At 38.1% G+C, this 25,285-nt stretch overlaps 5 protein-coding genes across 5 annotated transcripts; 2 read left to right on the top strand and 3 right to left on the bottom strand.

Annotated features, from left to right (window-relative positions):
• Window positions 1–5,713, bottom strand: LOC18793417 (glucose-6-phosphate isomerase 1, chloroplastic). Its single transcript, XM_007221950.2, has 14 exons — window positions 5,013–5,713; window positions 4,787–4,909; window positions 4,365–4,463; window positions 3,856–3,939; window positions 3,307–3,450; window positions 3,163–3,228; window positions 2,536–2,604; window positions 2,310–2,417; window positions 1,767–1,819; window positions 1,542–1,680; window positions 1,268–1,424; window positions 1,101–1,179; window positions 409–475; window positions 1–312 (listed from the first exon to the last, which is right to left on the bottom strand). The coding sequence occupies exons 1-14, from the start codon at window positions 5,550–5,552 to the stop codon at window positions 178–180; spliced, it is 1,863 nt and encodes a 620-aa protein (XP_007222012.1). The 5' UTR covers window positions 5,553–5,713; the 3' UTR covers window positions 1–177.
• Window positions 7,998–13,441, top strand: LOC18788534 (chaperone protein DnaJ). Its single transcript, XM_020555872.1, has 5 exons — window positions 7,998–8,366; window positions 8,499–8,576; window positions 8,683–8,758; window positions 12,858–12,931; window positions 13,038–13,441. The coding sequence occupies exons 1-5, from the start codon at window positions 8,253–8,255 to the stop codon at window positions 13,107–13,109; spliced, it is 414 nt and encodes a 137-aa protein (XP_020411461.1). The 5' UTR covers window positions 7,998–8,252; the 3' UTR covers window positions 13,110–13,441.
• On the bottom strand, window positions 14,274–17,211 carry LOC18790369 (pentatricopeptide repeat-containing protein At5g18475). The gene is made up of 2 exons (XM_007223258.2): window positions 17,000–17,211; window positions 14,274–16,121 (listed from the first exon to the last, which is right to left on the bottom strand). Exon 2 carries the CDS (start codon window positions 16,049–16,051, stop codon window positions 14,498–14,500), a length of 1,554 nt encoding a protein of 517 aa, XP_007223320.2. The 5' UTR covers window positions 16,052–16,121; window positions 17,000–17,211; the 3' UTR covers window positions 14,274–14,497.
• Window positions 18,585–21,416, top strand: LOC18789763 (14-3-3-like protein GF14 kappa). Its single transcript, XM_007223643.2, has 4 exons — window positions 18,585–19,260; window positions 19,543–19,665; window positions 20,793–20,906; window positions 20,999–21,416. The coding sequence occupies exons 1-4, from the start codon at window positions 18,763–18,765 to the stop codon at window positions 21,017–21,019; spliced, it is 756 nt and encodes a 251-aa protein (XP_007223705.1). The 5' UTR covers window positions 18,585–18,762; the 3' UTR covers window positions 21,020–21,416.
• On the bottom strand, window positions 21,955–24,968 carry LOC18790124 (protein CutA, chloroplastic). Its single transcript, XM_007223460.2, has 6 exons — window positions 24,751–24,968; window positions 24,520–24,629; window positions 23,697–23,759; window positions 23,013–23,044; window positions 22,726–22,820; window positions 21,955–22,424 (listed from the first exon to the last, which is right to left on the bottom strand). The coding sequence occupies exons 1-6, from the start codon at window positions 24,936–24,938 to the stop codon at window positions 22,343–22,345; spliced, it is 570 nt and encodes a 189-aa protein (XP_007223522.1). The 5' UTR covers window positions 24,939–24,968; the 3' UTR covers window positions 21,955–22,342.

The raw sequence follows: 25,285 nt of genomic DNA, 5'->3' as shown, positions 1-25,285 counted from the left end.
GACAATATTATATAAATATTTCTGATAAACCAGCTTATTATTCTTAAATGTCGGAACATAATTTTTTATTATTTCCAAGCTAACTTTGCCAAATAAGAGACAAGATACAATGGGAAGGAAGATCAAATCTTCGGATGTGTAAATTCAAACACATGCATAATACAGGGGAAAACAAACTTAAGCATACAACGCATCGACATTACACTCCCCAAGGAAAACTTTGATGCTCCGTGGTGAACCGCAGCTGCCTTCGGCAATGAGTGCTCTGTCGTTGGCGGCCATGTGAGCGATGATCTTGTAAATCATTTCGATCTGAAGCAATTATGTAACAAGGTTAGCGAAGAAAGTATCTAATTTTTGAAACGGGATTTCATAAAGAAAAGAATGAAACTGAGAAACTGGAAATACTTGTTCGGGAGAATGGCACCGGTCAGCTACTTCTTCAAGCGTCAACGGTTCAACAGGCTCCTTGCAGCTGAAAACAGAAAGATGGTGGTGAACGGTGAAAATTAAAAACAATGACAAATCCAGTCACATCTTTAGTTTATGTGACATGGTAGAGGTGGTCCTTCATCTGGGTTTTGTCTGTTTTCCGAATAATGATAATGTTGTCATATTCTCAGTAGGATAACAGGTAAAAACCTTCCACATATTTTCTTTCCATATTTGAAACACATTCACACTCAAAATCAGGCATTTCAACACCAGGATGTGACAGCAATTTTGTTCCATAGCAATTGTCCTTTTTCCTTTTAATTTTGTAAAAATACAAAACTACTTGATCTGGATTGTTTCTAAGAATCGTTCCAAATAATGATCTGTTGTCACATTCTCAAAAGTATTGCAGGAACATCTTGCACACACCTTTTTTTCCCCGCCATACCCATATTTGTATGAACTTTGCACTCAAAATCAGGCGTTTCAATACAAGGATGTCTGTGAATGACACCAATTTTGTTCCTAAAGCAAATAGCTTTTTTCCTTTAATTTTGGACAAATCAAAATTATTTGCAAGGACCACCACACACAGAATTGCGGAGTCAACACATTTCAGAACCTATACACAAAATGAGCTAGATTGCTAATAATTGACAACATACCTGGCCTCATTGAGTACAGCTAAAACCCGCTTCTGAAGAGCTAAAACTTCTCCAGCTGCTTTTTTACCAGCTTCCACACCTGAGCCAAGAATAAAATGAAAGGGGTTAACAAAGATGAAAAGCTTTCTCACTTCCAGACCCAAGGATGGATAAACATATTTATTTACCAGGTTGATGATACGCATTAATGTTGACAAGTGAAGCATATATCCCAACTGCTCTCTCATAAAGTGCTATAAGAGCACCAACAGATCTAGGTGTCACTTCTTGCACAGTAACTGTAATTGACTCCCGGTCGTTACCATAAAGAGCTGACCTTGTTCCCTGTAAAAACTCGTTCAGATGGATATAGGTAGACAGGAACTAAAAGGAGAGCAAGCTGTAAAACAATAAAACTAAAATATCATCTCCAGATAATAATAAAAACTGTAGCATTCCAACCTGTAGCATTCCAAACAGGTAGTCCCCACATGTGACGCCTGGTTCAAGCTCCCAATCATGACCAGGAGGCCTATCGCGTAATACTTCAATGAATGTCACAAAGAAATTGTGGACGCCTTCTCTCAGTTGTTGGATGTAGCTGCACAAACAGGTGCATCAGGCTCGCAAATAGTTTGCATCAAGATATAGATGAGCTGCACTTAATAAAGAAAAATGTGAACTCACGCATGCTGATCCGTGCTCCCCTTATTTCCATAAACCGTAAGTCCTTGATTCACCTGTGAAAGCCAAAAAGGTGAGCTGCAAGCAAACAATGATGAAACTATACATACGTACAAAGAACCTAGGGGTGGAGCATCTTTAATGATGGATACTACTAAGTACGGCAGGAACAGACTTAAACAATCCATTATGCTTGGCCACCAAGAAGGATCAGAATGAAAACTATGCTATTTGACAAGTGATAAACTCTGAAGCAAGTCAGCTCATGGAGCTGCATGACTAATACTAAACTCATCATTTATGCAGCCTCGTAAAAGTGCCGAAGCCTCATCATCTTGGGTAAATGGCATTCTGAGAGTACTAAAAAACAAATGAAAGAATCAACTAACTACCCTGTTGTTAGCTGAAAATCATGCCCCGCAGTTGAAAGACTAACACCTCAAGATACTGCAAATATGTTTATATTGGCAATCAAACTCGCGTGTTTGGGATGCTCATTTTTCGATTAAAAAACAAAAGATGGGTATGCAGATTTGTTACACATACCCGATTACCATCAAGGTCAAACTCCTTCCCAATAGATTCCATGACCAGCTGCTGCAAATACCGACTAAATAATAATAAGCTGTCCTTGTACGGAAGAACAACCATATCCTGGGGAAAGAGAAAGGATGAACAGTTTAAAAAATTCAGAAAGAAAAACCCACCATAAAGAAATCTCAATCAAATGTAACACAATTTAGTGAGTATAAATAGAGGGAGCATATAATACCTTGGATCCTAACCCATCAGATGCCCAATACCAACTTAGAGCAAGCAATGCAGCAGGGTTATTCTTAACCTGAACCAAAAAAAAATTGTGAAATTGTGAAAAACATTAATCTTTTGTTTTCCACTCCCATTTTGGTTAGGGAAGTACTAGACAAACAATAGAACTAGTCATTATTTATTACTTTCGATTTAGTTATGCAATTTTGTTCTCATGTAAGTTCTACAGGGAAATCATTCACCGTTAGGAAAAAGAAGAAATTATATTATCAGCAACAAACAACAAGAAATGGATTTACTGATGAAAGCAGAATACAACAGTAAACAGAGATGGCAAGTAAATGACTTTCAATCATAACTCGTAGCAGATCAAGTCAGATACAGAAGAGAAATATTTGCAACAGCAGAATTATCCATCACATAAACTGAATAATTTTTTCCACTATTTACAAAATTAACCCTTGTTGATAGCCTTGCTCGTTTGCCCCAAATAAGTACATCACAGGAATCATGACTTGCCGTCAAAATCAGAATAAATATTTCATACTGACTTTATGAATCAGTAACTTCGCCCTTGCCAAACTGGAATATATCCAAACATAAAAATCAGAGATAACGAACGAATACTTACCACAGTGGTTCTATTTGACTCATCCATCAACAAGGCACCAGCGAGCATTTCTTCAATGTCAATTCCCTGAAGCAAAGATCAAATACATATCCCATAAAAACATGAATGATGATTGCACCAAAACCTGAAGTTAAGGTCACCAACCTGAAGTGCTGCCGGAAGAAGACCAACTGCAGACATTTCAGATGTTCTACCACCAACCCAGTCAAACATGGGGAATCTAGCTAACCATCCCTCAATTCTGGCAGTGTTGTCTAATAATGAACCCTCTTGAGTTATAGCGACACCCTACAACACACACAAATAGCATGAACAATTTTGTTATGGGTGCCCCATGTGGACATGAGTACTATCCCTCTATCATACTCTATTATTATGATTCAAAAGGCTAACTATTATGATTCAAAAGGGCAAACCAGAACAAAGCAATAATGCTTTTAGGAGCAGGTTTCAGAAGTTGCCTATAATAGAAACAATAAACCATGACAGATACCAACAATCATCTTCCACTATAGAAATGGAAAAGGACAAATGCAATTTCCGCAGGCCCATGAAATTTATGCCTTTTCATCAGTCCCAATAGCACTAACACTTGTTTCTACTTTTCTATTATGGAGCGGGGAGAAAATTAACATCTCATAAATTGAGCAGGGGAATTTTAATAAAGCAGAAAGAAAAACCTGAGATCAAAACCTGTTTTGCAAAATTCAGGCCAGCCTCACGGAAGGCCTTCTGTACCTCCAGTAAACCATTTCTAGTTTCAGGAGTACCTCCACTCTGAAAACAATTGAAATCGGCATTATATCAGCAACATGCATCACAATATAATCAAGAACAAGAACTTTAGAATACAAAACTAGCTGGCAATGCAACATAAATGCATGCACACACATTGTCTCATATTAGGTTCTCACATTTGTCGTATACTTTAAGGATTATTTCTCTCTAATCTGTGGTATCAGAGAGTTAACTGAAAAAGGACGATGTAGGAAGGTTTTTGCCGGTAGAGTGGGGATGAAGTAAAATTCTTTGATATGGCATAAAAAGTTACAACTATTTTTTTGCAAATATCTCTAGTATTTTTAGATATGGTTCAAACTTTAAAACACAAGTCTATACAGAAGGATAGTTTACTTCATATAGTAGCATTAACAATTTAACACATCAACAGAGTAAAGGGAAAATTAAATGTCCATTCAAACCTTTGAAATCACAATTACAAGTGTAGAAGCCAGCTCGGGGCCAAGTTGTGCAATCTGGTGATCAATTCCTGCTGGATCGGTATTGTCAATGAATCTTATCTACCAATAAGAAGGAAAAAAAACGGGTGTTAAGTTGCACATATTTAAAGGATCAAAATAGAAGGGATAAAGTGATTCAACTTTAACCGCATCCAATAGCATATTTCATACAAAAGCAGAAGCTTGGGCCTTCTTTCAGCATATAAAGATAGTACATCGCTCTTAGTTCAATGGGGGAAGTCTATAAAAAATTGCATATAGGCAGCAAAGATATTGCACTTAATTGGGAAATACCATACCCAACAAACAAACCCAACCACAAAATATTGAGATAGAAAGAGTAAAAAGCAAGGGGTGTTTGCATTGCATGCTTATTAGTTTACCTTAAGAGGAGGATTATCAGGAGCCAATGCCTCAGCAACAAACTGTGGCCCAAGTGCTGAACCTCCAATTCCAACTGAAAGTACCTGAGTAAAGCGACCAGCTGGAGAAGATGGTGGCTTAATCTGCAATTTTCAACCAACACCATTTCCTCTATTAAACACCCCAATACCTCTTATCAAATTTAACAACACTTCACAAATGCACATAGAAACACAAAAATCTGACCTTACCGCTGACGACGTCGTTCGAGAACTTAAGGAGATCCCCGAGCGTGTTCTCAATCTGCAACCTGAGAAACGAGTTGGGGGCGAGCTTAGGGTTCCTAAGCCAGTAATGGCCGACCATACGACCCTCATCGGGATTAGCAATCGCGCCTTTCTCCAACTCCTCCATGGCCTTAAAAGCCGCCTGAAACCGGGGCTCCATTTCCGAAACGAACTCGTCCGTAAATCCGACCCGACTCACATCCAAAAACAACCCGAGCTCCTTGTGCTGGTACAGCCAGTCAACGTATCGCCGCCACAGCGCATGCGGATCCTTCACCAGCCCCTTCTTCTTGGCCGGAGCCCCATCGGCCGTCGACAACTCCGCCGAGATCTCCCGAGCAACAGACGCAGAAAAACCCCGATCGGCCGATTTCGACCGGGCGGAGAATGAAACAGAAACGGAACCCGAGTCCTTCCGGAACAAACTCGTCGATTTCAGGAGCGGTTTCTGGCGCTTGAGAGTTGGGGAAGCCGAGTAAATGCCTGAAATTGAAGCCATTTGGTTTGATACTGAGGAATTTTGGGACTTTTGGCCTCACACCATGGATGTGCCTCTGGTTTTTTCTTGGTGCTCGGGAGTTGAAGTTGAGAAGCGGCTTTGTCTTTTTGGCTCTGTTGTGAACGGGCGGCGTCTCACAAGGTTCACACATTGATTGGTTGGTAGTTTTTTTTTTTTTTTTTTTTTTTGTCGTTCGACGGAAATGGGCCTCTGTTGGTCCTGTTATTACGGTAGTACCCTCGAATATTCTTCGTTTTTCTCCTGCGCGCTCTTTTTTGCCCTCTGGTCTTCGTCATTTGCCGGCGCGGGATTAACTAACCCTTTAGGTCCTGAAAGGTCAATTTTGTCAAACGCTATCGATCCGCTTCAGTGCCGTTGATTATTTTATTTCAGCTTAGCATCAACGACGATTCACGTTTATAGCCTCCCTTGCTCTCTTTTTTCCTTTGTTTTTTTAATTTTTTTTAAATACAAGCCATACTGTAATTTACACATGTTTGAACTAGAGACCACTAATCTACAAATAAGAGGCTGACTCTGTTGGCCTTTTATTTGAATTTTTTAACATAGAAATTGAGCCAACTTATATATATATAAATAGATATGAAAAATATGCTAAAATGCAATTGTCAACAACCTTCGTATGCATGACCAAATTAAAGGTAATTCTATAAAAACATCATCTTGTTCTCTTTGAGCATTTTCACCCATGGTGCTATGGCAAAGCACAAGGGCAAGTAAGGGCGGGCAAGTAAGGGCAGGTAATATTTTTATGTGAATAGTGACAGCCCTTGTAAAAGGCAATTTCTGTTTCCATCCATTGTCATGCCAACCTAAAGGCAAACACTATTTACATGAGATTAAGTTTATTTATATGTATGAGATTAATAATAATAAAAAATACTAGGTATGTATAAAAATATATATATTTGAATTTGTTGGAATTTTTCAGAAGTTTTTTTTATTAAATTTTTTTTTTTTCATCCTCATGCAACAGTACAAAACTGTTTTTGCCTTTGAGCTTGCCCAGGCTTATGGAGCCCACATCTGCCTGGACTACTTGCTTTGCGGACCTAAGAGACCTCCTGCCCAGGCTGAGTATAGAGATGGATGTGCTCTTAACCCACCAATATCACAAAAGGTAAAATGCCAACACATGATTATTTCATAATGTCATAATATATATTTAACAAATTAATTACAAGTAATTAAGATAATTTTGCACTCCACTATCACTTGTATCACTATACTTAATTAAGATAAATATGGGTAGTAATATTTCAAACCATAAGATCCTTGCACTAAATTAGTGTTCAACACTCATATTGACTCTTTTATGAGACACTACAATGGCCTCCTCTCCCAACAAATGAGTACACGAAGGAATAAAAAGTTTTTAATATTTATGTATTTCTCAAATTAATATTTACATTTCGGTCTCTCAATCTTATAATTATAGTTATGTCCACATCTCCAGCATTAGTGCATTGCGTGTATGTATATACAAGTGTATAAATAATTCGATTGCGCCAATAACTAGAATATTCAAAATATGTGACCCAAGTAATGCATTTATTCACTTTAAAAGATACATTATTTCAAACTTGGACAATCACATTTCTTCAATTTTACTTCGTAGTTAGCAATATAATTTTTCTTTTAAATTCCCAGCAGTAAAATGTCAATTAATGGGAGCAATTGTGTTGGTTGAGCAGCTCATGGGTTCAACCCAAAAGAAAATACAAAACAATTCGACATAAATGTCTTCGGCCTTTTTCCTTTTTTTTTTTTCATGATCATGGTATCCATCCAATCCAACTATGACCTTGTTTCGGGTCAAGGTTGCAGATTTGGATCCGGGCCTTCGGTCCGGTATGCAACGTGGGCTCCGTGATTTACCAAACATCAGATTTTTATTTTTTATTTTGTTGTGGATCAAGTTTCTTATTTCCTCCTAATATTTCTGGTTCAAGTTTGACAAAAAATATATAACCAAAAGAAGGAAAATAGCTTAACAAAAAAGATATCTACTACTCAAAAGTTAAAAAGATATTTCTTATCAATTCCGGATAAATGTCGTTACTTTTATACAGAAAATATAGGGTTTAGCTTTTATCATCGCACAAAAATATAGGATTAGTTAGAAAAAAGCAACTATCAACGACCAATTATTATTTTCCAACTCAAGAAAAAACTAAATTATCTTTAACTTAAAAATTTTATTAATATAAGTGATGATCTAAATTATTCTAATTTATAAGGAGAAAATTCGAATACTAGTGCAAGAGAACAGATTCACTGTTTTAACTAACTTACGTAACCCACGCATACTTTTTAATTAAATAATCTAAACACCGAACTGCGTGTAAATTTCTAGAAACCAGATATATTTATAAATTTGACTGTTTTTGTGCTCATTGTTTGGATCAATACAATGAGTTTTTGATAAAGATCCACACACAAAAAACCAAAAAAAAAAAAAAAAAAGGAGCAAAGAGGAGGTTATGCATAAATAAACAGACAAAAAAACATGACTTACATTTTACAAATTTATGCAGAGACGCATCGGCTCTCGCGATAAACAGAGAGAGAAAAGACAGCAAGACCACCTCAGGCTCAGCATATCATATACCCCAACACCAAATCTTTCAAAATTCCCATTTCCGCACCTCCCAAACCCACCGCCACCAAACAACCAGCATGATGTGGGACGAGTGGGACGACGCCAATTTCTCCCACACCGAACAACAGCAGCAACCCGACCCGGATTCCCACTTGAATTTCGATTTCTTCTCCGATCTTTCCAAGCCCAAGGTTCCTCCTCTTTCTTTTTAATTTATTTATTTACCGCAAAATTAGGGTTCTTATTTTTTGTTTTTGTCTTTTTTGAAATTTTTAGTTTTCAATTGGGCAGCTTTTAATTTTCTATTTTACATGGATATTTAGGATTACTATAAGATATTGGAAGTGGATTATGATGCCAACGACGACGCCATTCGCTCCAACTACATCCGCCTCGCCTTGGTTTGTGGTTTTTCTCTTTCATACAAATTTTTTGTTTTTATTTATTTTTGTTTGTTACTACTTTGCAATGCTTTAAAGTTTGCATTTTTTTGCTCTCTGCCTGCAGAAATGGCATCCGGATAAGCAAAAAGACCAGGACAGTGCCACCACCAGGTTTCAAGAGATAAACGAGGCATATCAAGGTAACTCACTCACTTTCTTACCCTTTTGCATTTTGCTTATACTTTTGAGCTTTGCTTGGTTGGTTAGAATTTTTAGGTTGTCAGAAAAAGAAGCCTGGGTTTGGTGCAAAAATTTGAGCTTAGAACATCCTATTTGACATGAGTTATTTGTGTGCTAATTGGGGAGCATATGTCTTGATTTGGGTAGTAATCAGAGACTGCGTTATTAGATATGGCTTTGTGGGGTTTAATAATTTTCGGGCTAGGAAGTGGTGGCGTTCATGGTTAAATTTTTTTACAAGAGTATATGTTGGTGAAGACGTTTGTGGGGTTTAAAAATCTCGTTTGGTGGTTTGCTACATCTACCTAACAGTCGACCACTTAGGTAGCTGTTGCTGGTGTATTGTTAGTGGACTCTAGTGCAACATTTAGGTGTCACCAGTCACCACTGAATCATCCTACCCATTTAGCGTGTTTCAATCCTTTGTTCATTATTCTTGTACGTCTTTAGTGCTTTGCAGTTTGACTGTCAACCAGATAGGGTTAATGAACCAGCTGTAGTATTTGGGAACCTTGTGTTCCCCTCTTTGCCAGATAAGAGTGTGAGGAAGGTGGCTCGAGGTTGTTATAGAATGTGCGTCTGAATGTGGTACACTTGCAACAAGCACTTCAAGGTCAAATTTTTGGCACCTTTTATGGTTCTAATGATGAGAATTTCATTTTAGAGTTGTACATTTTGTGGCTCATCTAGTTCATGCTGTAGCTGATTCAAACCAAATTTCATTAAAGAAATTGGCGTGTCAGCAATTGTTAATGGCTCACCACCCTATTATGACTAAGGCAGTATTGAAGTAGATTTTGAACCCTATGGTGATAATAGTTCAAGAGTTGCTTCATGGAGAACATCTATGGGCAAACAATGACTTGATGCATGATTGCTTTACTACCAAATGTATCATGCAGAATGTGAGGGAATAGTTAGACAGCCTTGCAAAAGAATATAGTGGGGAACGTAAATGTTTGCAGAATTGGTTTTTCCAGTTTCTTCATTTTTGTTCTTGAGAATCCTTATAAGTAATGTGGGCGTCATCTCTCATGGTCAATATATTTCATCCATTTAAGTTTCCCAACTTGATGAAACGCTATCTAGAATTATTATCTTAGATATGAGTTTCCGTTGACTATGTGTGACAGGACCCGCCCCGGATTCCTTGGAACCCGGGACGAATCACGTCGTATTTCCGGCATCACCCCGATGTCCGGCCCACTTACTAAAGACCAAGACTTTCTACCAAAATTTTTACTAAGTCTCCCCTGTAAATTGAACAAATAAGGGTACTTGGCCCACATCTGCGCCTCGGGCTCCCAAGTAGCTTCTTCAACAGTTTGAGTTTGCCATAAAACTCACTACAAGAGTGGATCTGGAGCGCAACATTTGTTCTTTCCTATCCAAGACCTGGACAAGTTGCTCCTCATATGTCAAATCTTCTCTCAACTCCATGGGTTGATGTTCCAGAACATGAGAAGGATCAGGCATGTACTTCCTTAGCATGGATACATGAAACACGTCATGGATCCGAGATAGTTCTGTAGGTAAGGCAAGTCTATAGGCAACTGGTCCAATGCGCTTTGCGAACTCAGACTTCTTCGCATTCGTGTAAGAATACGGGTAAAATTGATCAAAGAATACCCTCTGAAACTCTTTCCAAGTAAGGGCAGCAGGGTTAGCATACCCTCTGCAGACTGTCTTCCACCAGTGATAAGCATTCCCCTTCAGAAGGAAGGCGGCCAAGCGAACCCTATCTCCATCAGGGCACTGTAAAACCTCAAATATCCGTAAGCCAAGCATCGGCCTCAGTAGGATTTGAACCACCATAGAACTCTTTTGCCCCCATTTCTTTAACCATCTTTATATCGGAGCCCTCAGTATGTCTCCCTTGCAAGGCCGTAGACACGGTTCACGGTTCGGGTGAACTGAGATAATAAATGTCGTAGGTTGAGCTCATTTCCTCCACCTGTCGGAGAGTATGCTGGAGGGAATGAGGCTATGGGTACCAAGTTACGTTTTAGTATTGCTTTCCACCGATGGACAGTCAGAAAGAACCATCTAGACCTTGGAAGACATGCTAAGATCTTGTGTATTACAGTTGAAAGATAATTGGAATACTCACCTTGCCTTGGTGGAGTCAGTTATCATTCGAGCATTGAGATGACTATGTATAAGGCTTCATATGGGAGGCAGTGTAGAACTCCTACTTGTTGGAATGAGGTGGGTGACAAGAAAGTGGAAAAGGTAGAAAGTATTCGAGCTTGAGAAGGTGAAGATGATTAGAGAGAAGTTGAAAACCCCGCGCAAAACCGACAAAAAAGTTATGCAAACAACAGGTCCAAGGATCTTGAGTTTACTGTTGGAGATTGGGTGTTCTTGAAACTCTCTCCTTGGAAAGGTGTGATGAGATTTGGGAAGTTAAGCCCTCGTTATATTGGACCTTATGAGATCGCAAAGCGCATTGGACCAGTTGCCTATAGACTTGCCTTACCTACAGAACTATCTTGGATCCATGACGTGTTTCATGTATCCGTGCTACGGAATTACATGCCTGATCCTTCTCATGTTCTGGAACATCAACCCGTGGAGTTGAGAGAAGATTTGACATATGAGGAGCAACTTGGATAGGAAAGAACAAATGTTGCGCTCCAGATCCCTTCCTGTGGTGTAGTCAAATTGTTGAAGAAGCTACTTGGGAGCCCAAGGCGTAGATGCGGGCCAAGTACCCTTATCTATTCAATTTACAGGGGAGATTCTGCCAAAATTTTGGTAGAAAGTCTCGGTCTTTAGTAAGTGAGCCGGACATCGGGGTGATGCCGGAAATACGATGGGATTCGTCCCGGGTTCCAAGGAATTGGGCGGGTCCTGTCAATGTGTTTGATAACATTCAGAAGGCATGCTTCGCAAGGGTTACATCTAGATCCCTTCCTGTGGTGTAGTCAAATTGTTGAAGAAGCTACTTGGGAGCCCAAGGCGTAGATGCGGGCCAAGTACCCTTATCTATTCAATTTACAGGGGAGATTTTGCCAAAATTTTGGTAAAAAGTCTCGGTCTTTAGTAAGTGGGCCAGACATCGGGGTGATGCCGGAAATACGATGGGATTCGTCCCGGGTTCCAAGGAATTGGGCGGGTCCTGTCAATGTGTTTGATAACATTCAGAAGGCATGCTTCGCAAGGGTTACATCTAGATTAAACTACTTGATTTTGGGCTTTATCTGTTTCCTACTGCCCTTTCTTTTGTATTGATATCTTTGGTTTTTAGCTGCTTATTTGGATCTTTATTGGCTCCCCAAAATATTAGATCAGATAGGACTTGGAGCATATAGTTTGGCTTTCTGCACCCCTAATTTGTGCCTATCACACCTAAGATAAGCTGGATTTGCAGAACAAGCATGATTGAGGCAATAATCACTTAGATTGGTTCCCTGGATATATTCCTCATACACAAATGCAGTCTTGGAGTATTATATGGACAATGCCAAATATTCAATAGATGTATGTCTCACGTATTTTAATGGCCTTAGAAAACTTTAAAATCATATCGTTCTCCATTTTGATAGACCGGATGTGTGATAGTAACCCTGGAATATCAACTGTGTTGGGTAATTATGTTATCCAGTCTCTACTATAATTGTGTGAAATGTGATTTTAGATGTGTAACTCATTTATCTTGACATAACATTGATTAATATATAAGAGCACTGTGAGATTTGAGTACTAGTGGCCACCTGACTAATTGCCACTTACGACTACTAATTATATTAGGAGCTAAATAGTGGGAATTGAAAACTGTATCCTCACAATGAGAGGCCTAAAATTGTATGGCTTTTTCCCCCCCTTAAAAAATCATATGGAGTTAAGTACTGGATATATGAGAGAATATGTAATGGCAGAAGAAGACTATTGTAACTAAACCAATTGAGATTAAACTTATTTGAGCCAGTGTGGCCTTCATCCTTTATAATTTTCCATGTATATGTATATATTTGTTTCTCCTTTATAATATAACTGTAATGAAATGTGTAGCAAATGATTTGAATCTAACCAAGGTGTTTTGATTTTCTTATACAGTTTTGAGTGATCCAGTGAAGAGAAGAGAATATGACAAGCAAGGGATGCTTTATGTCTATGATTACAATGTAACTGTAAGTATCCTCCTCTTTCTTTGGTATCAGATATGTTTCTTTTTCTGCTTCTACATTTCCCTTTTGTGGCTTGCTTGCCTTGCAACTTTTACTTTTTTGTCTGCAGGAGTATCTTAATCGCTACAAAGGTCTTATATTGACATGCAATGGCCTTGGGATAAGGCATTCAATTTGGTAAGACAACACATGCATATATCCTTTTTGGCGTGGACGGAAAAACCTTACGGCATGCTTGGCACATTATTGGTGACACTGGCATAGTTGGGGACAAGGACTGGTGGGTTGGTTTGGTTGTATTCTGGGGTTACTATTATCATGTGCTCATGTATAAAATAGAAAATGGGGATATCACTATCGTTTTGTTGTGATGTCTCATGCTTGCCCACGTTACTCTTGTAGAGTTCTATTTGTATAATCTTGTTGCCCCTATGCTTATCCATTAACTATTAACTATGAATTGTTCAATGGTCAAACATAACACAATCCTTTTTCTCTTTTTGGGTACTAAAATTGGTTGTGGGTGGCATGTGAGCGCACATGGTAGATTGTTTATGTTTTTTTAATGGCTCTTCAGGTTTTGCCTTTTGATCTCTTCTGTTGAATTCTTATCCTACTGGTAATCTGTGGATTTTAGTCCAGGTAGATCTATTGCAATCAAAACATGGAAATACAATCACCGAATAATATTAAAGAAAAATACTACGGGTCAGTCATGGTTAATCATGGATGATTCCTGTTTGTTGATGCATGTGAGGCTCAAACCGTATCAACAGTCAATCCTGAATCGTGAGCGATTCCTGTTCCTGTTCATTGATGTATCATGAGCGATTCCTGTTCGTTCATGCGAGTGAGGTTCAAAACATATCAAGAGTCAGATTTGCAACTGACCCAACCAACATATGAGTTTTTGAAGCCTTGAAGGCATGGCCCAACAACTGCAGAGAATGTTCCTGGTTATTTTGCCTAGCGGCTTAGACCTCTTTCTATTAGGACGCAGGTGTTCAAGTAGTGTTTAAAACCGAAAAATGATGGGGAGTTCTCTACCCGTAGCATGCTGTTGGGTTTCAAATTTTATCTCATATATAATCAGCAAAAAGATTTTACATTACGTATGTCAAAGAATACTACCATGTAATTGGTTAATGATACAATTTTTATAGAAACAAGGTTAATTACTGATGCTCCCTTAAAAATAGAGGTGCCCTAGCACAATTTATAGACCTCTTTCTTCTCTTCTTTCTTTGTTCAACAGCTTCCCCTTGACCTTCCAATACTGGCTTGAACAAAGATCCAAGGGGTTTCTCAAATGAAAATTTATTTTCTTTCATTTTGTAGCATGATACTATCTTTCAAATTCCATTTTCATGTGAAGGATTTAAAGCTTCTGCGTCTCTTGAATAATATCAAAAAATAAGATCCATTTCGTCTTACCGAATAGAAGATGTAGATCACAGTTACAAAATAGGTCAGAATTCCATAACTGTTTTCTATTATGAACATCTTCATCCGTTGGGTTTTTAAGCCAGGATCTAAAGTTTCTGTTGCATCTGAAATCCATCTATGGGCTTAATCCTGCTCTATAACAACTAACTCATCGAGCAGTTCAAATGCAGACAGCAGCTTTCTTTCTCTGCAGATTGACTCTACCAAAAGAGCCCATGAATCAGGCTGTGGTTTGAACCCCATCTCCACTAATCTAGACAAAGCCATAACAGCGTTTTCTGCCATTCCAGCCTCAGAAAGTCGAACCAGCAAGTCATTTGAAGTTGCATAATGTGGTACAAACCCCCTACCCATCATCAACCCCAACAACTGTGTCGCTTTGTTCAATTCACCTTTTTGACACAAGAAATTCAACACAATTCTGTAGCTTGCCTTGTTCAGATAGACACCCTCATAAGGAAGTTTCTCCAGCATCTCAAGAGCATCCTCAATTCTACCTTCTCTACACAACCCTCCAAGTATCACATTGAAAGTCACAGTATCAGCTTTGCATTCTCTTTCTTTCATCTCTTTGAGCAACTCTATAGCTTCATTCATTTTTCCTGTCCTACAGCAGCAATTGATTAAAGCAGTGTAGCCAACTGTATCAGGCTTTATACCAAAGCTCGTCATTTCATGAAAAATCTCCTTGGCCTCCTGCAATCTTTTCTCCTTACAGAAACCATTCATCAGAGCCGTGTAATTGAATACATTTGGCTGGCATCCATTGCTCTTCATAAACTCCAATATCTTCCTAGCCCTATCAACTTTCCCACCATGGCAAAACCCATTAATCAAAACGCTGTAAGTTAGGGCATCAGGCAATATTTGATCCTTTGAAATCATTTCTTCAAAGAGCTCCATTGCTTCTGTGAGTTTATCACTTTCACAGAGACCACCCAACAGAGTTGAGTACGTAACCAAATTAGGGTAAGAAATTTTAGACTTTTTCATTTCCTTCACAACCTCAAAGGCAGATTCAAGGTCCCCATTCTTGCAATGGTGCTTAACCAAGATGTTGACAATGCACGTATTTGGCTTGAAGTTAAGATTCTTTTTCAGATGCATGAGAAATTGTTGGGCCAAATCAACCTGATTCGATTCAATCAGTAAATTGAGACAAGTACTGATGCATTTGAGAGAGGGCTTTTCACGAACTATTGGCTGGATAGCATAGAACATTTCAAGCACTCTTTCATGCATAGAGGATTTTGAAAAATGCTTCATGAGGTTAAGGAATATACCCTCATGGAATTTGCAGGTCTCATAGGTCATTTGGTGAAGAATTGCATCGATAGCCTTGAACTTCTTGGACTGAGCAAGCTTCTGGAGGATAGTTGCATAAGTGGCATTATTGTGGTTAAAACCCTTTTGTTCCGATACCATGTTAAATATTTCCAAGGCATGTTGTGGATCTCTCTCACGTTTGATTAGGTTGATGGTAGATTCGTGAGAAATATACTTGGTTTTCCTCCTGGTTTCCGTCTGGGTGGTAGTGGTTTCGGGTGGGGGGTCTGGTTTGTGAGTGTTGACTTTTGTAAACTGAAGAGGAGAGATCCATGGAAGTGATGCTGAGAGTGTTGAAGGAGAGGATGAGAACCACCGGCACTGACTAAAGTTAACTCTCATAACATTCATGAAAACTGTTGCTGTCTTGCTAGGGCCCTCCCATCTGAAGAAGATGAGGATCTTAAATACCTACGTCGAGCTGTTTTAAAGGAATAGTGTAAAATCAGTCCATGGCACAGTTAAGAATAATGGCGATGACAACAACAACCACATAAGATAATAGCCATAGACAGCAGCTGTATAAACATGGATTCATCCAAACGATTGCAAATTGAGTAATTGTCATTAACCTGGATGAAAAATCCATTCTACTTAAAAGATTGAGTAGGACTCAAACAATACGATAAACAGACACAAGACGCATAAAATGAGTTAATGAGGAAACCCTTGGAATTATCTTGGCTATACACACAAAAGTCATCAACCAAAAGAGAACACAAAGCAAACGGATTCAGATATCTAATATATTTCTGCCCTGACCGCCAATTTGAATGAACTTAGTCTTATTCATATAACACCCTGGGTCCCTAGATACTAATTGTTTCATTTGAACCATCCATCAAATCCACAAAACAGTTCACTATACACCATTGCTGTGAAAGTTGAATGCCATATAACAAAAACAACAAAAAATTCATGAACATAGGGGCATCACAATTGCATGATATGGGTTCTCCATCCTCAATTAGTAAAATTAATTCTCACATCCTAATCCTAATCCTCTAAACCTGCTCTCTGAAAATCCAACCCACCACATGCCCCATAAATGTTTAAAAGAGAAATGAAATGAAATGCTTCGTGGGCAAAGAAAGTTTCTAAACTCAATTCCTATACTGGGTTTCCTTTTATTTCGATCAAAGTTCCTTGAAATCAATCCGAAGGTCAACACAAAATGAAGTTAAAGAAAGAACAAAGAAAACCCAAATTCCTTAATACTCATGGAAACTCATATGTATGAGAAGAGGCAAACAAATACATAAATTTTGGATTACACATTGCAATGCCTGGAAAACTGACCTCAGTAATTAATGTGATCTGCAGCAGCACCCTTTGCCTTGTAGCAGAAAAAAAATCACTTTATGACCAAAATCTAGCTGTTAACTTGAGCTCATACCACTTTCAACCTAGTAAAGTTGGACTGGATCGTCCCAGCAGGGCGAGAAGACGAAAGAGTGCTGCTTGCTTCCGTTCTGAGTGAGGAAGGAGCACCAAATTCAAAACGCAGCGTTGTGGGGTTTGTTTTTGGTCATGAGCATTGTGGGTTTTGAGGGCCAGGGAAAAAGCCCAAGCTGCATATGGCCAGTTTCTTTCTTAATTTTTTCGGGGGAGATCTTTGTTTGTTTTTTTCCTGCATAAGCGTTTGATAATTAATCAGCTGCCTAACATGACAAAGAAACATATCCTAAATTGACCATTTTTATGATTGAATGCACTGATTAAAGTATTAAATAAGTTATAATTATCTTCAAAAAATAGCCATGATTGGTTATTGTCCCTACATAAAACCAGTTATTTTGCTTTCCTCCATGTTTAGATAGAGATAATAGAAGGAGACTCCATATAAAGTAGTTCGTTCATATGAGAAGGGGGGCTAGATGCTCCCAATTTGACAAATCACGACATTTTTTATTTTAATTAGTGCATTGATGCATTGAAGATATGCCACACTTGGGTACGTATTGAATTTAGAGAAAACTGATTGATTGAACTCGTGCGAACTTGGTTGGTCCAATTTTATATCTATATCTTTTTCTTTTCTAATTTGACGAATTTTATCTCTATATCTTTTAAATCAAAGTTTAAAGAGTCACAAATCAAAACGATTTATGCTAATTTTCATCTTTATCTTATTCGATTAAAAATATTTATGCGAAGGCCCCACGTGTACTGGTTTAGAATAATTATTCATCTAAAAAAGGTCATAAGTTCGAGTCATAGCATCTATATAGTATATATGAATTTAGTATGTTATCGTCTCTCTTAATAGAAAATGTCCTAAATTTTTTTTTATAATCATTTATTCAACTTTGAGCATATTATAATTCTAAAACAACACTTGAGCTAATCCCAATGACTTAATATTTAATTAAATATTGCATGTACTTTCAAGTGGTACGTTTTTATTGGCTTAATTTTGCGTACGATCTAAACTCTATCTCTCTAACTACATCTATATTTTTTTTTCATTTCTATATTCAAAATTCTAACTACACAAACTTGATCTCTGTATTCACTTTTAATTTAGCGTTTCTTTTTAAATGCTCCATTTCTTTTTGTCTCCTCACTCAAAATCGAACCAAATCCTATTCACTTGATCCAATCCAAACCAAATTTAACCATTATTAATATATTTTATTTATGCAAACCCATCCTCATTTTTAGACTGTGGCCCACTTGGGTCCAAAACATTTCGAATAAAATTCCAAAGGGGTGACGAGGCAAATTTAAAGGCAGGCATTGACGGCATTAGGAAAAGGCTAAAGACATTGTTCCCAACGAAAACCCTAAACAAACTTACAAAATAAAATAAAAATAATAAAATTTAATTTTAGGAAAGTAAAGTGAACCAATGACAATGCTGCTGACTGGCATTTAGCAATAAACCAACCTTCTTCAAGCCATATCTGTCACCACCAACTATCAAAATCCGACGGCCCCCATTAAACCCCCGTCCCTTGGGCCCCACTTCCCCTCTCTTATAATCCCCTCCCTCCCCCTCCTTTTACTCTTGGTCGTTTCCACAAACACATCACACGCAGAGCTCTTTCTCAAACACTCCAATGGCGTCCGTGGTCCCCGACAACCTAACCAGAGAGCAATACGTGTACCTCGCGAAGCTAGCCGAGCAAGCCGAGCGCTACGAAGAGATGGTCCAATTCATGGAGAAGCTGGTCGTCGGCGCAACCCCCGCCGGCGAGCTGACAGTGGAGGAGCGGAACCTGCTCTCCGTGGCTTACAAGAACGTGATCGGCTCGCTCCGAGCCGCGTGGCGCATCGTGTCGTCGATCGAGCAGAAGGAGGAGGGTCGCAAGAACGAGGAGCACGTGGTTCTGGTGAAGGAATATAGATCCAAGGTCGAGACCGAGCTCTCTGATGTCTGCGCCAGCATCTTGAAGATCTTGGACTCCAATCTCGTGCCCTCCGCCAAGTCCAGCGAGTCCAAGGTCTTCTACCTGAAGATGAAGGGCGACTACCACCGCTACATGGCTGAGTTCAAGGCTGCTGATGAGAGAAAGGCTGCTGCAGAAGACACCATGCTCGCTTACAAGGCTGCCCAGGTGATGACGTCATTTCATGTACTCTAAAGTGTTGACCTTTTAAACATCTCTGGGTTTTTCACCTTTATTTTTTGGGGGTTTTACAGTTTTAGAGTTTTGAGGCAGTCATTCAGTCAGCGTTGACATTTTAATCACTTATTTATTTGTCTTTTCATTTTTGGGTTTGCGAGTAAAAACCCAAACGTGGAATTTTGTCGATTTCAATCTTTTAAAAAGATTGGTAATTGGTATTGATTAGAATTTGAAAGCTGAAATTTTGAGGCTTGAATTTTCGTTGTGAAGGACGTAGCGCTTGCGGATCTTGCACCAACGCATCCGATAAGATTGGGTCTAGCGCTGAATTTCTCAGTGTTCTACTATGAGATTCTCAATCAGTCTGATAAAGCTTGCAGCATGGCCAAACAGGTATCTTTCGATATCCCATCTTGTTAGAATCTAATACGATTTTCCAGTTATTGGTTTTCTTTCTTTCTTTCTTTCTATTGTTTCTTGTCCTCTCTTTGAATCACTTTGAAATTTTGATTACTCATGTGAGGTATTAGGTAAGTTGATGTGGTGAATTTTGTATATTGTTTTGTGTCACTGCTCAAGTGTTCTATATAAGGTCAATTTATCTATTTATTTGAATCATCTGCTTAGCTGTGTGAATGGAGTGAAGTTTAATTTGTCATAATTGGTTTCTGTATGGTGTATTTTTAGGCATCAAGTCACAACAAGTCATGATAATAACTGAATTTGGGTTGTTTTACATATGACTTTGTGGGGATGGGACTTTAATAGGTTTTGATTTTTTGATTTTTAAGAAAGTCACCCACGAGTATTGTGTTGATAATTATTGCTCTTTGACTTTGCTGCTTGCATGTCTGCTGCACTAGAAGTTACATAAATTGTTGGGTATGTATTTATTTTGAATACCTATTTGCACATCTGTTTGGCGGTGGACTGTATTAATAATTTACAATTATATTATATGCATAAATATAATATGAAAAAAGATATATACGGAAACGAAAGAAGATCATGTTCTGTTTGTAAATTATTGTTTTCATCCCTGCTGTACCAGTAGTGACATGAATTATTGGGGGTACGATTGTTTATTAGCAGTACCTCTCTCCACATGTGTTTGGAAGTTGACAGTCTAGTTAAAATCTTGCTGAATTTGTTTATTTGATATGATCCATTTAAGTCATTTTGCTGAAATTCCTTGATCTTTAGTTTTTATATCCTTGGATGGCTTAAAATTTCAAGGGGATATTAATATAAATTGTGGTTCATGATTTGCCTTACATGTCCCAACTTTAAGTAGATGATGAAATTAAACATATTCTGTGAGAAACATGCCCCACATTAAGTACCAAAGGAAATCACTTGCTTCCTGACATTCATGCATTTAAAGCCTGAAAGACTGACACTTTAAGGCCATGTTAGGCTTGTTGTGGTTCAATATTTCTTACTTTGAAATGGCCTTTTTCTACAAACATTCCATTGGATTTTACATATTTATTAAGTTAAGTTGCTTTTATTATAATTAGGCATTTGAGGAAGCTATTGCTGAGCTAGACACTTTGGGAGAAGAATCATACAAGGACAGCACTCTGATCATGCAACTTTTGAGGGACAACCTCACTCTTTGGACTTCAGATGCGGTAACTCTCTCTCTCTCTCTCTCTCTCTCTCTCTCTCTCTCTCTCTCAGAATCTGATTGATCAAGACCTAATTATATGTTGGGTTTATGCAGGACCAGTTGGATGAACCATAGAGAGCATTGAAAGCTTGAAGGGTCCTCCTATCCTTCCTTTGGAGGAGGTGGGCGTTGAATGTCATTTGCCTGTGTGAAGCTGATTGAAAGAAAGTGTGTTAATTTGTATATTAGGTCATGCAATATATGCTGTTCGAAACATTGAAACTGAACTTGTTCTTGATTTGTTAAGTGATTTGGAATGGGTAGAATCTGATAGCAGCAACCAGCTGTCTTTTGAGCTATTTTTATTCTGAATTTGGATTATAGCATCATAGCATATGAGATAATCGAGGATAGCAAAGGAGAAAAATGGTAGTGTCATTGGATTCGTTGATACTTGTTTAATGGGATTCATCGAAACTTTGTAAATTAGATTTTTCTTAATCAACGAGAAGGAAGAATCGAATTTAGAATCTGTGTTGTGGGACACTTTGCTTTTCTCTATGGTGAGAAACCTTGTAACTCATAGTGACTTCTCTATGGGGAGAAAACCTTGTAACTCATAGTGACGCAAGGACGAACTTGGAACATGTGGTTAGTTTCTTTCAATCGGATCTAAATTTATTTACTTTCAAATACTTGTTCAATTAGTTTCCTGAACTTCGAATGAAATTATTTTTATCCCTTGTCAATCCTATGTTTCATACGCGTTTCTATCTCTCACGGCACATCACACGGGAGGAAAATTAACGGCCAATTTCCATCTGTGTAATTTGTTCCAAACATAATACCCATTTCAAATTCACGTATTGACGTTTTTAAAGCATTTTCTGCATAAATTATTATTACTCACCACTTTAACCCAATTCTTACAACCCTTCTCAATATTCGTCATGTGTTTATGCCTTGTTTTTTTACTGCTAATGAAAGAAGAATACAAATAACAAAAATTAAATAAACAAATTCAAATTTTTATGTGATGACCGAATTTTTCACCGTATGTGCGTAAGAAATTTGCCAAATAATACACCCACATTTTATAAGTATTATACCCGTCCTATAGTTAAAATAAAACACTCTGAAAGATGACACAAATCTGTGAGGAAGCAGAATGCCATACAGGGGCATATTCAACTAGTATGCTTTTACTAAAATAAGTCCGCACATTATCTTAGAAAGTAACCAACAGAAAACCCAAAGGCGATTAAAGATTCCCCATTACAACTGTAACACTAAGAAGCTGATACATAAAGCTAAGAAGCTGGCATGCAGCTCGCTTTATTTGAGATGCGCATATACACACAGACTTGCACACAGACAAACACATAAACCATCTGCTTGCCCACTTCAAGAACCAGTCAAATGGTTCTATGTACTTGAACCCTAATAATGAGCTTTAAGTCAGCCCCTTGTGCTGTTTTTGACCCATTCTAGGTACTGGAGACTGCCTGCGTTGATAGGTAGCGCAATAACTTCTGGAACACTGATCAATGAGGAAACATCAAAAAAAGAAGTGAGTACTTAATGTCAAGGTGGAGCTCTATTTTCAGCCATCAGGGAATGCATAAACATCTGATTCTACCAGGTACAATTTGTGGCAACAGTCCCAACGGAGGGGATTAGGCATATGATCTTGTGTATTAATTCCGTAGAGTACTGTGGCCACCACATTTTCTATTTGTTTGCCATTTTCAGCTTGCAACTAAGTTTGATACAGCAAAGTTCACCAAAAAGCAAAGTAAATCAGTTATGTCAAATTTATACTGGAGAAGCTTTGGGCTTACTCATATGGATGGTTTGCCTTCACATGCTCTGTCAGAGCTTCAAAAAGGGATTGCCTAGTCTTGATTATAAGAAGTTCCTCGGAATCTGTCTGGACCTATCAACCGATATTAAAAAGTGAAATCAGTACAACATATTTTCATATCTCATGAATTGTGCAAATATACAAATGTCAATGCAACAAAGTAACATGTAAATAATCCAAATGGCAAGGGTTATAAGGGTTTCTATGCACCCTTCTCTATGATCATGTGATAATCCAGGATATCTTGGGGAATGTGATCCATACCTCTCCATTCCACTGATAGACGGACTCAATGCCTGCATTCACAGAGTTTATCATGAATCAGACAAGAAACTAAAAGCTTGATGCAAGTTGTATGCAATAATATTAATAAGAAAATTCAAATGTTCAATTGTCAATTGAAGATTAAAGCACAATATCAATGGAAGGGAGGACGTAAATACTCTTTTTCTTATTATACATATTTCTATTTTAAGAAGAAGCAAATAGTAGTTCAAAGTAGATACAGTTTATGTTAAGCAGTACATAGTCCATGGTCTACTAGTAATATATGACAAGCTGAACACTAGAAAAAAAGAGTAATAAATAAGGTACAAATCTCAGTAAGAACTACGGGCCACAACCATGTTTTAGATGACTACTAGAAAGATTAGATTGCAACACTTCAGTAAGAAATAAGAACAACGTTCTGTTGACAGGCTGCAAAAATCTGGACAACTTAAATGATCCAAAACTTCGGGGAAGTTCCTAGTCGGATGGTTGGTGATGACCTGAAAACTTATTCAGACATAAGAAAATATCAAGTTGTGGAAAATGTGTTCAGTACTTTGTGGTTGAGTTTTGCTATTTAACAAAAAAGTTCGGTAATATCATGGGAACAAGCAACTGTGAACTTAGCAGCCCATGCAATATACAAGCATAATGAAAGGATTAAGCTGAAGCGCATACCTGGTACTCGGTTAACACATGCTGCAAGTTTTTCTCTGACCAAGCTTTCAGCTAACTTCTTTCCTGCACAAAGATAGTATGTCTTAAATAATAAATAAAGCGGTTTCAACTTCAGTTTTCCAGATGGTAAAAAAAAAAAAAAAAACTCAGTAGTTATGCAGTTTAGAAGTTATGAGCAAATAGTGCAACTCGTAATATTGATCGAGTACAGTGCAAACATAGGCTATTGTAAGCCCATGTGTGTTGTTATTATTGGAGTCTCAACTAAATATATCACAATATATGAAAACGAATAAGAATACTTTATTCATAAATCTAATTACAGAACCCTCTCTGGAAAAACAAAGTTCAAACACAAGAATATCCCACGTCTCTAAGTGCTTGTTGCTTGTAAGCATTCCAATATGTCCATGTTTAACTTTTCTGGCCTAAATTCATACAACGCAAAGCTAGCAGGATGGCTTGAAATGGGATGTATAAAGTTCTCAGCTAGTGAAGGACTACATCACTGAATGACACTTTGTGCCTCCAGTTGTTTGTGCCTTCCTGCGGCAGATATTGTCCCATTTTCCCCAAATTTGCAAATATCCAATCATTAGAAATGCCATTTAGCTCACCTATTTGTTACAGAATGCTCATAGAATAATTTGTCATGCATACTACTCTCAAGTCCTCATAACTTTGCTTTGCACATCAATTCAACCATACCCATCCTTTTTACTCAAGAGTTAGTACCATATAATGATTAATCACATAACTTTTTCAAAGGGATAACAAACCAAAAAGAAAAATAAAGAAAACCCAGTATTCATAAAACACCAACCTGCTTCTTTGTTAGGCACAGTCACATAAACAACAATACTTGGTACAGTGGTGCTAGTCCCTTCCATTTTCGCAGAGTGAACAGCCGCTGCTTGGCTACCAAACCTTGATCTAAAAACCCACAATTCAACACAAATTCTGATTAAACAATAAATAATGAAATCACAGAAAGAAAAAAAAAACTTTTGAAATCAGAGAAAGAACAAGGTGAAGAAGGCTGGTGGCGCTGTACCTCAAGAGAGGAGCGAGAGACTGAGCAGAGCCCGTTTTGAACGCGGACAAGGAAAGAGCAGGAAAGAGGTTGGAGATGCCCAAGCTGAGCACGCAGAATGCTCCCACCAGGGGCAGACGACGTCGTACTGTGGTGGGGGAGGATAGGGCGCGTATGGCTTTGGCTCTGCACGAGAGTGTTGAAGCCATTTGGGAGAAGCAGTTGGTGTGTAATTATCATATTTTTGTTGCGCGTCATCATTAAGCCTGTTTGGGATGCTTTACTTCATGCTCCCACCCGGGATAACATAATCACATCAGCCAAGCAATTCTCCTTCTTGGTTGAATTTCTATTGGGCCAAGAGCACTTTAACTCATTCGTCATGACAAAAGACAAAAGGAGGTAAGGATAGTTACTATTTATGTGAATAGTGCATGTTCTAGTAATTCTTTTGTGCTTTCAAGGGCAATTACTATTCACATGGTATTGATTTTATTTATATGTATGAGATTTAGAAAAAAAAAAAAAATTGCTAGGTATGTATTAAAAAAATTAT

The sequence above is a fragment of the Prunus persica genome, chromosome G1, assembly GCF_000346465.2.
Source record: "Prunus persica cultivar Lovell chromosome G1, Prunus_persica_NCBIv2, whole genome shotgun sequence".
Taxonomy (NCBI): Eukaryota; Viridiplantae; Streptophyta; class Magnoliopsida; order Rosales; family Rosaceae; genus Prunus; species Prunus persica.
Note: the sequence above shows the minus strand (reverse complement) of the source record. Positions and strands in the feature narration are given on the sequence as shown.

Coding starts and splice junctions, on each gene's coding strand:
- LOC18788534 (XM_020555872.1), top strand. CDS start 8,253: ATGATGTGGGACGAGTGGGACGACGCCAATTTCTCCCACACCGAACAA. Junction 8,759..12,857: donor GATAAACGAGGCATATCAAG/GTAACTCACTCA, acceptor TTTCTTATACAG/TTTTGAGTGATCCAGTGAAG. Junction 12,932..13,037: donor TCTATGATTACAATGTAACT/GTAAGTATCCTC, acceptor TTTTGTCTGCAG/GAGTATCTTAATCGCTACAA.
- LOC18790369 (XM_007223258.2), bottom strand. CDS start 16,051: ATGAATGTTATGAGAGTTAACTTTAGTCAGTGCCGGTGGTTCTCATCC.
- LOC18790124 (XM_007223460.2), bottom strand. CDS start 24,938: ATGGCTTCAACACTCTCGTGCAGAGCCAAAGCCATACGCGCCCTATCC. Junction 23,045..23,696: donor ATGTGTTAACCGAGTACCAG/GTATGCGCTTCA, acceptor CTGTGAATGCAG/GCATTGAGTCCGTCTATCAG. Junction 22,821..23,012: donor TCTATCAGTGGAATGGAGAG/GTATGGATCACA, acceptor ATCGGTTGATAG/GTCCAGACAGATTCCGAGGA.
- LOC18793417 (XM_007221950.2), bottom strand. CDS start 5,552: ATGGCTTCAATTTCAGGCATTTACTCGGCTTCCCCAACTCTCAAGCGC. Junction 2,605..3,162: donor AGTCAAATAGAACCACTGTG/GTAAGTATTCGT, acceptor TTTTTGGTTCAG/GTTAAGAATAACCCTGCTGC. Junction 1,180..1,267: donor TAATGCGTATCATCAACCTG/GTAAATAAATAT, acceptor TTCTTGGCTCAG/GTGTGGAAGCTGGTAAAAAA.
- LOC18789763 (XM_007223643.2), top strand. CDS start 18,763: ATGGCGTCCGTGGTCCCCGACAACCTAACCAGAGAGCAATACGTGTAC. Junction 19,261..19,542: donor TCGCTTACAAGGCTGCCCAG/GTGATGACGTCA, acceptor TTCGTTGTGAAG/GACGTAGCGCTTGCGGATCT. Junction 20,907..20,998: donor CTCTTTGGACTTCAGATGCG/GTAACTCTCTCT, acceptor GGGTTTATGCAG/GACCAGTTGGATGAACCATA.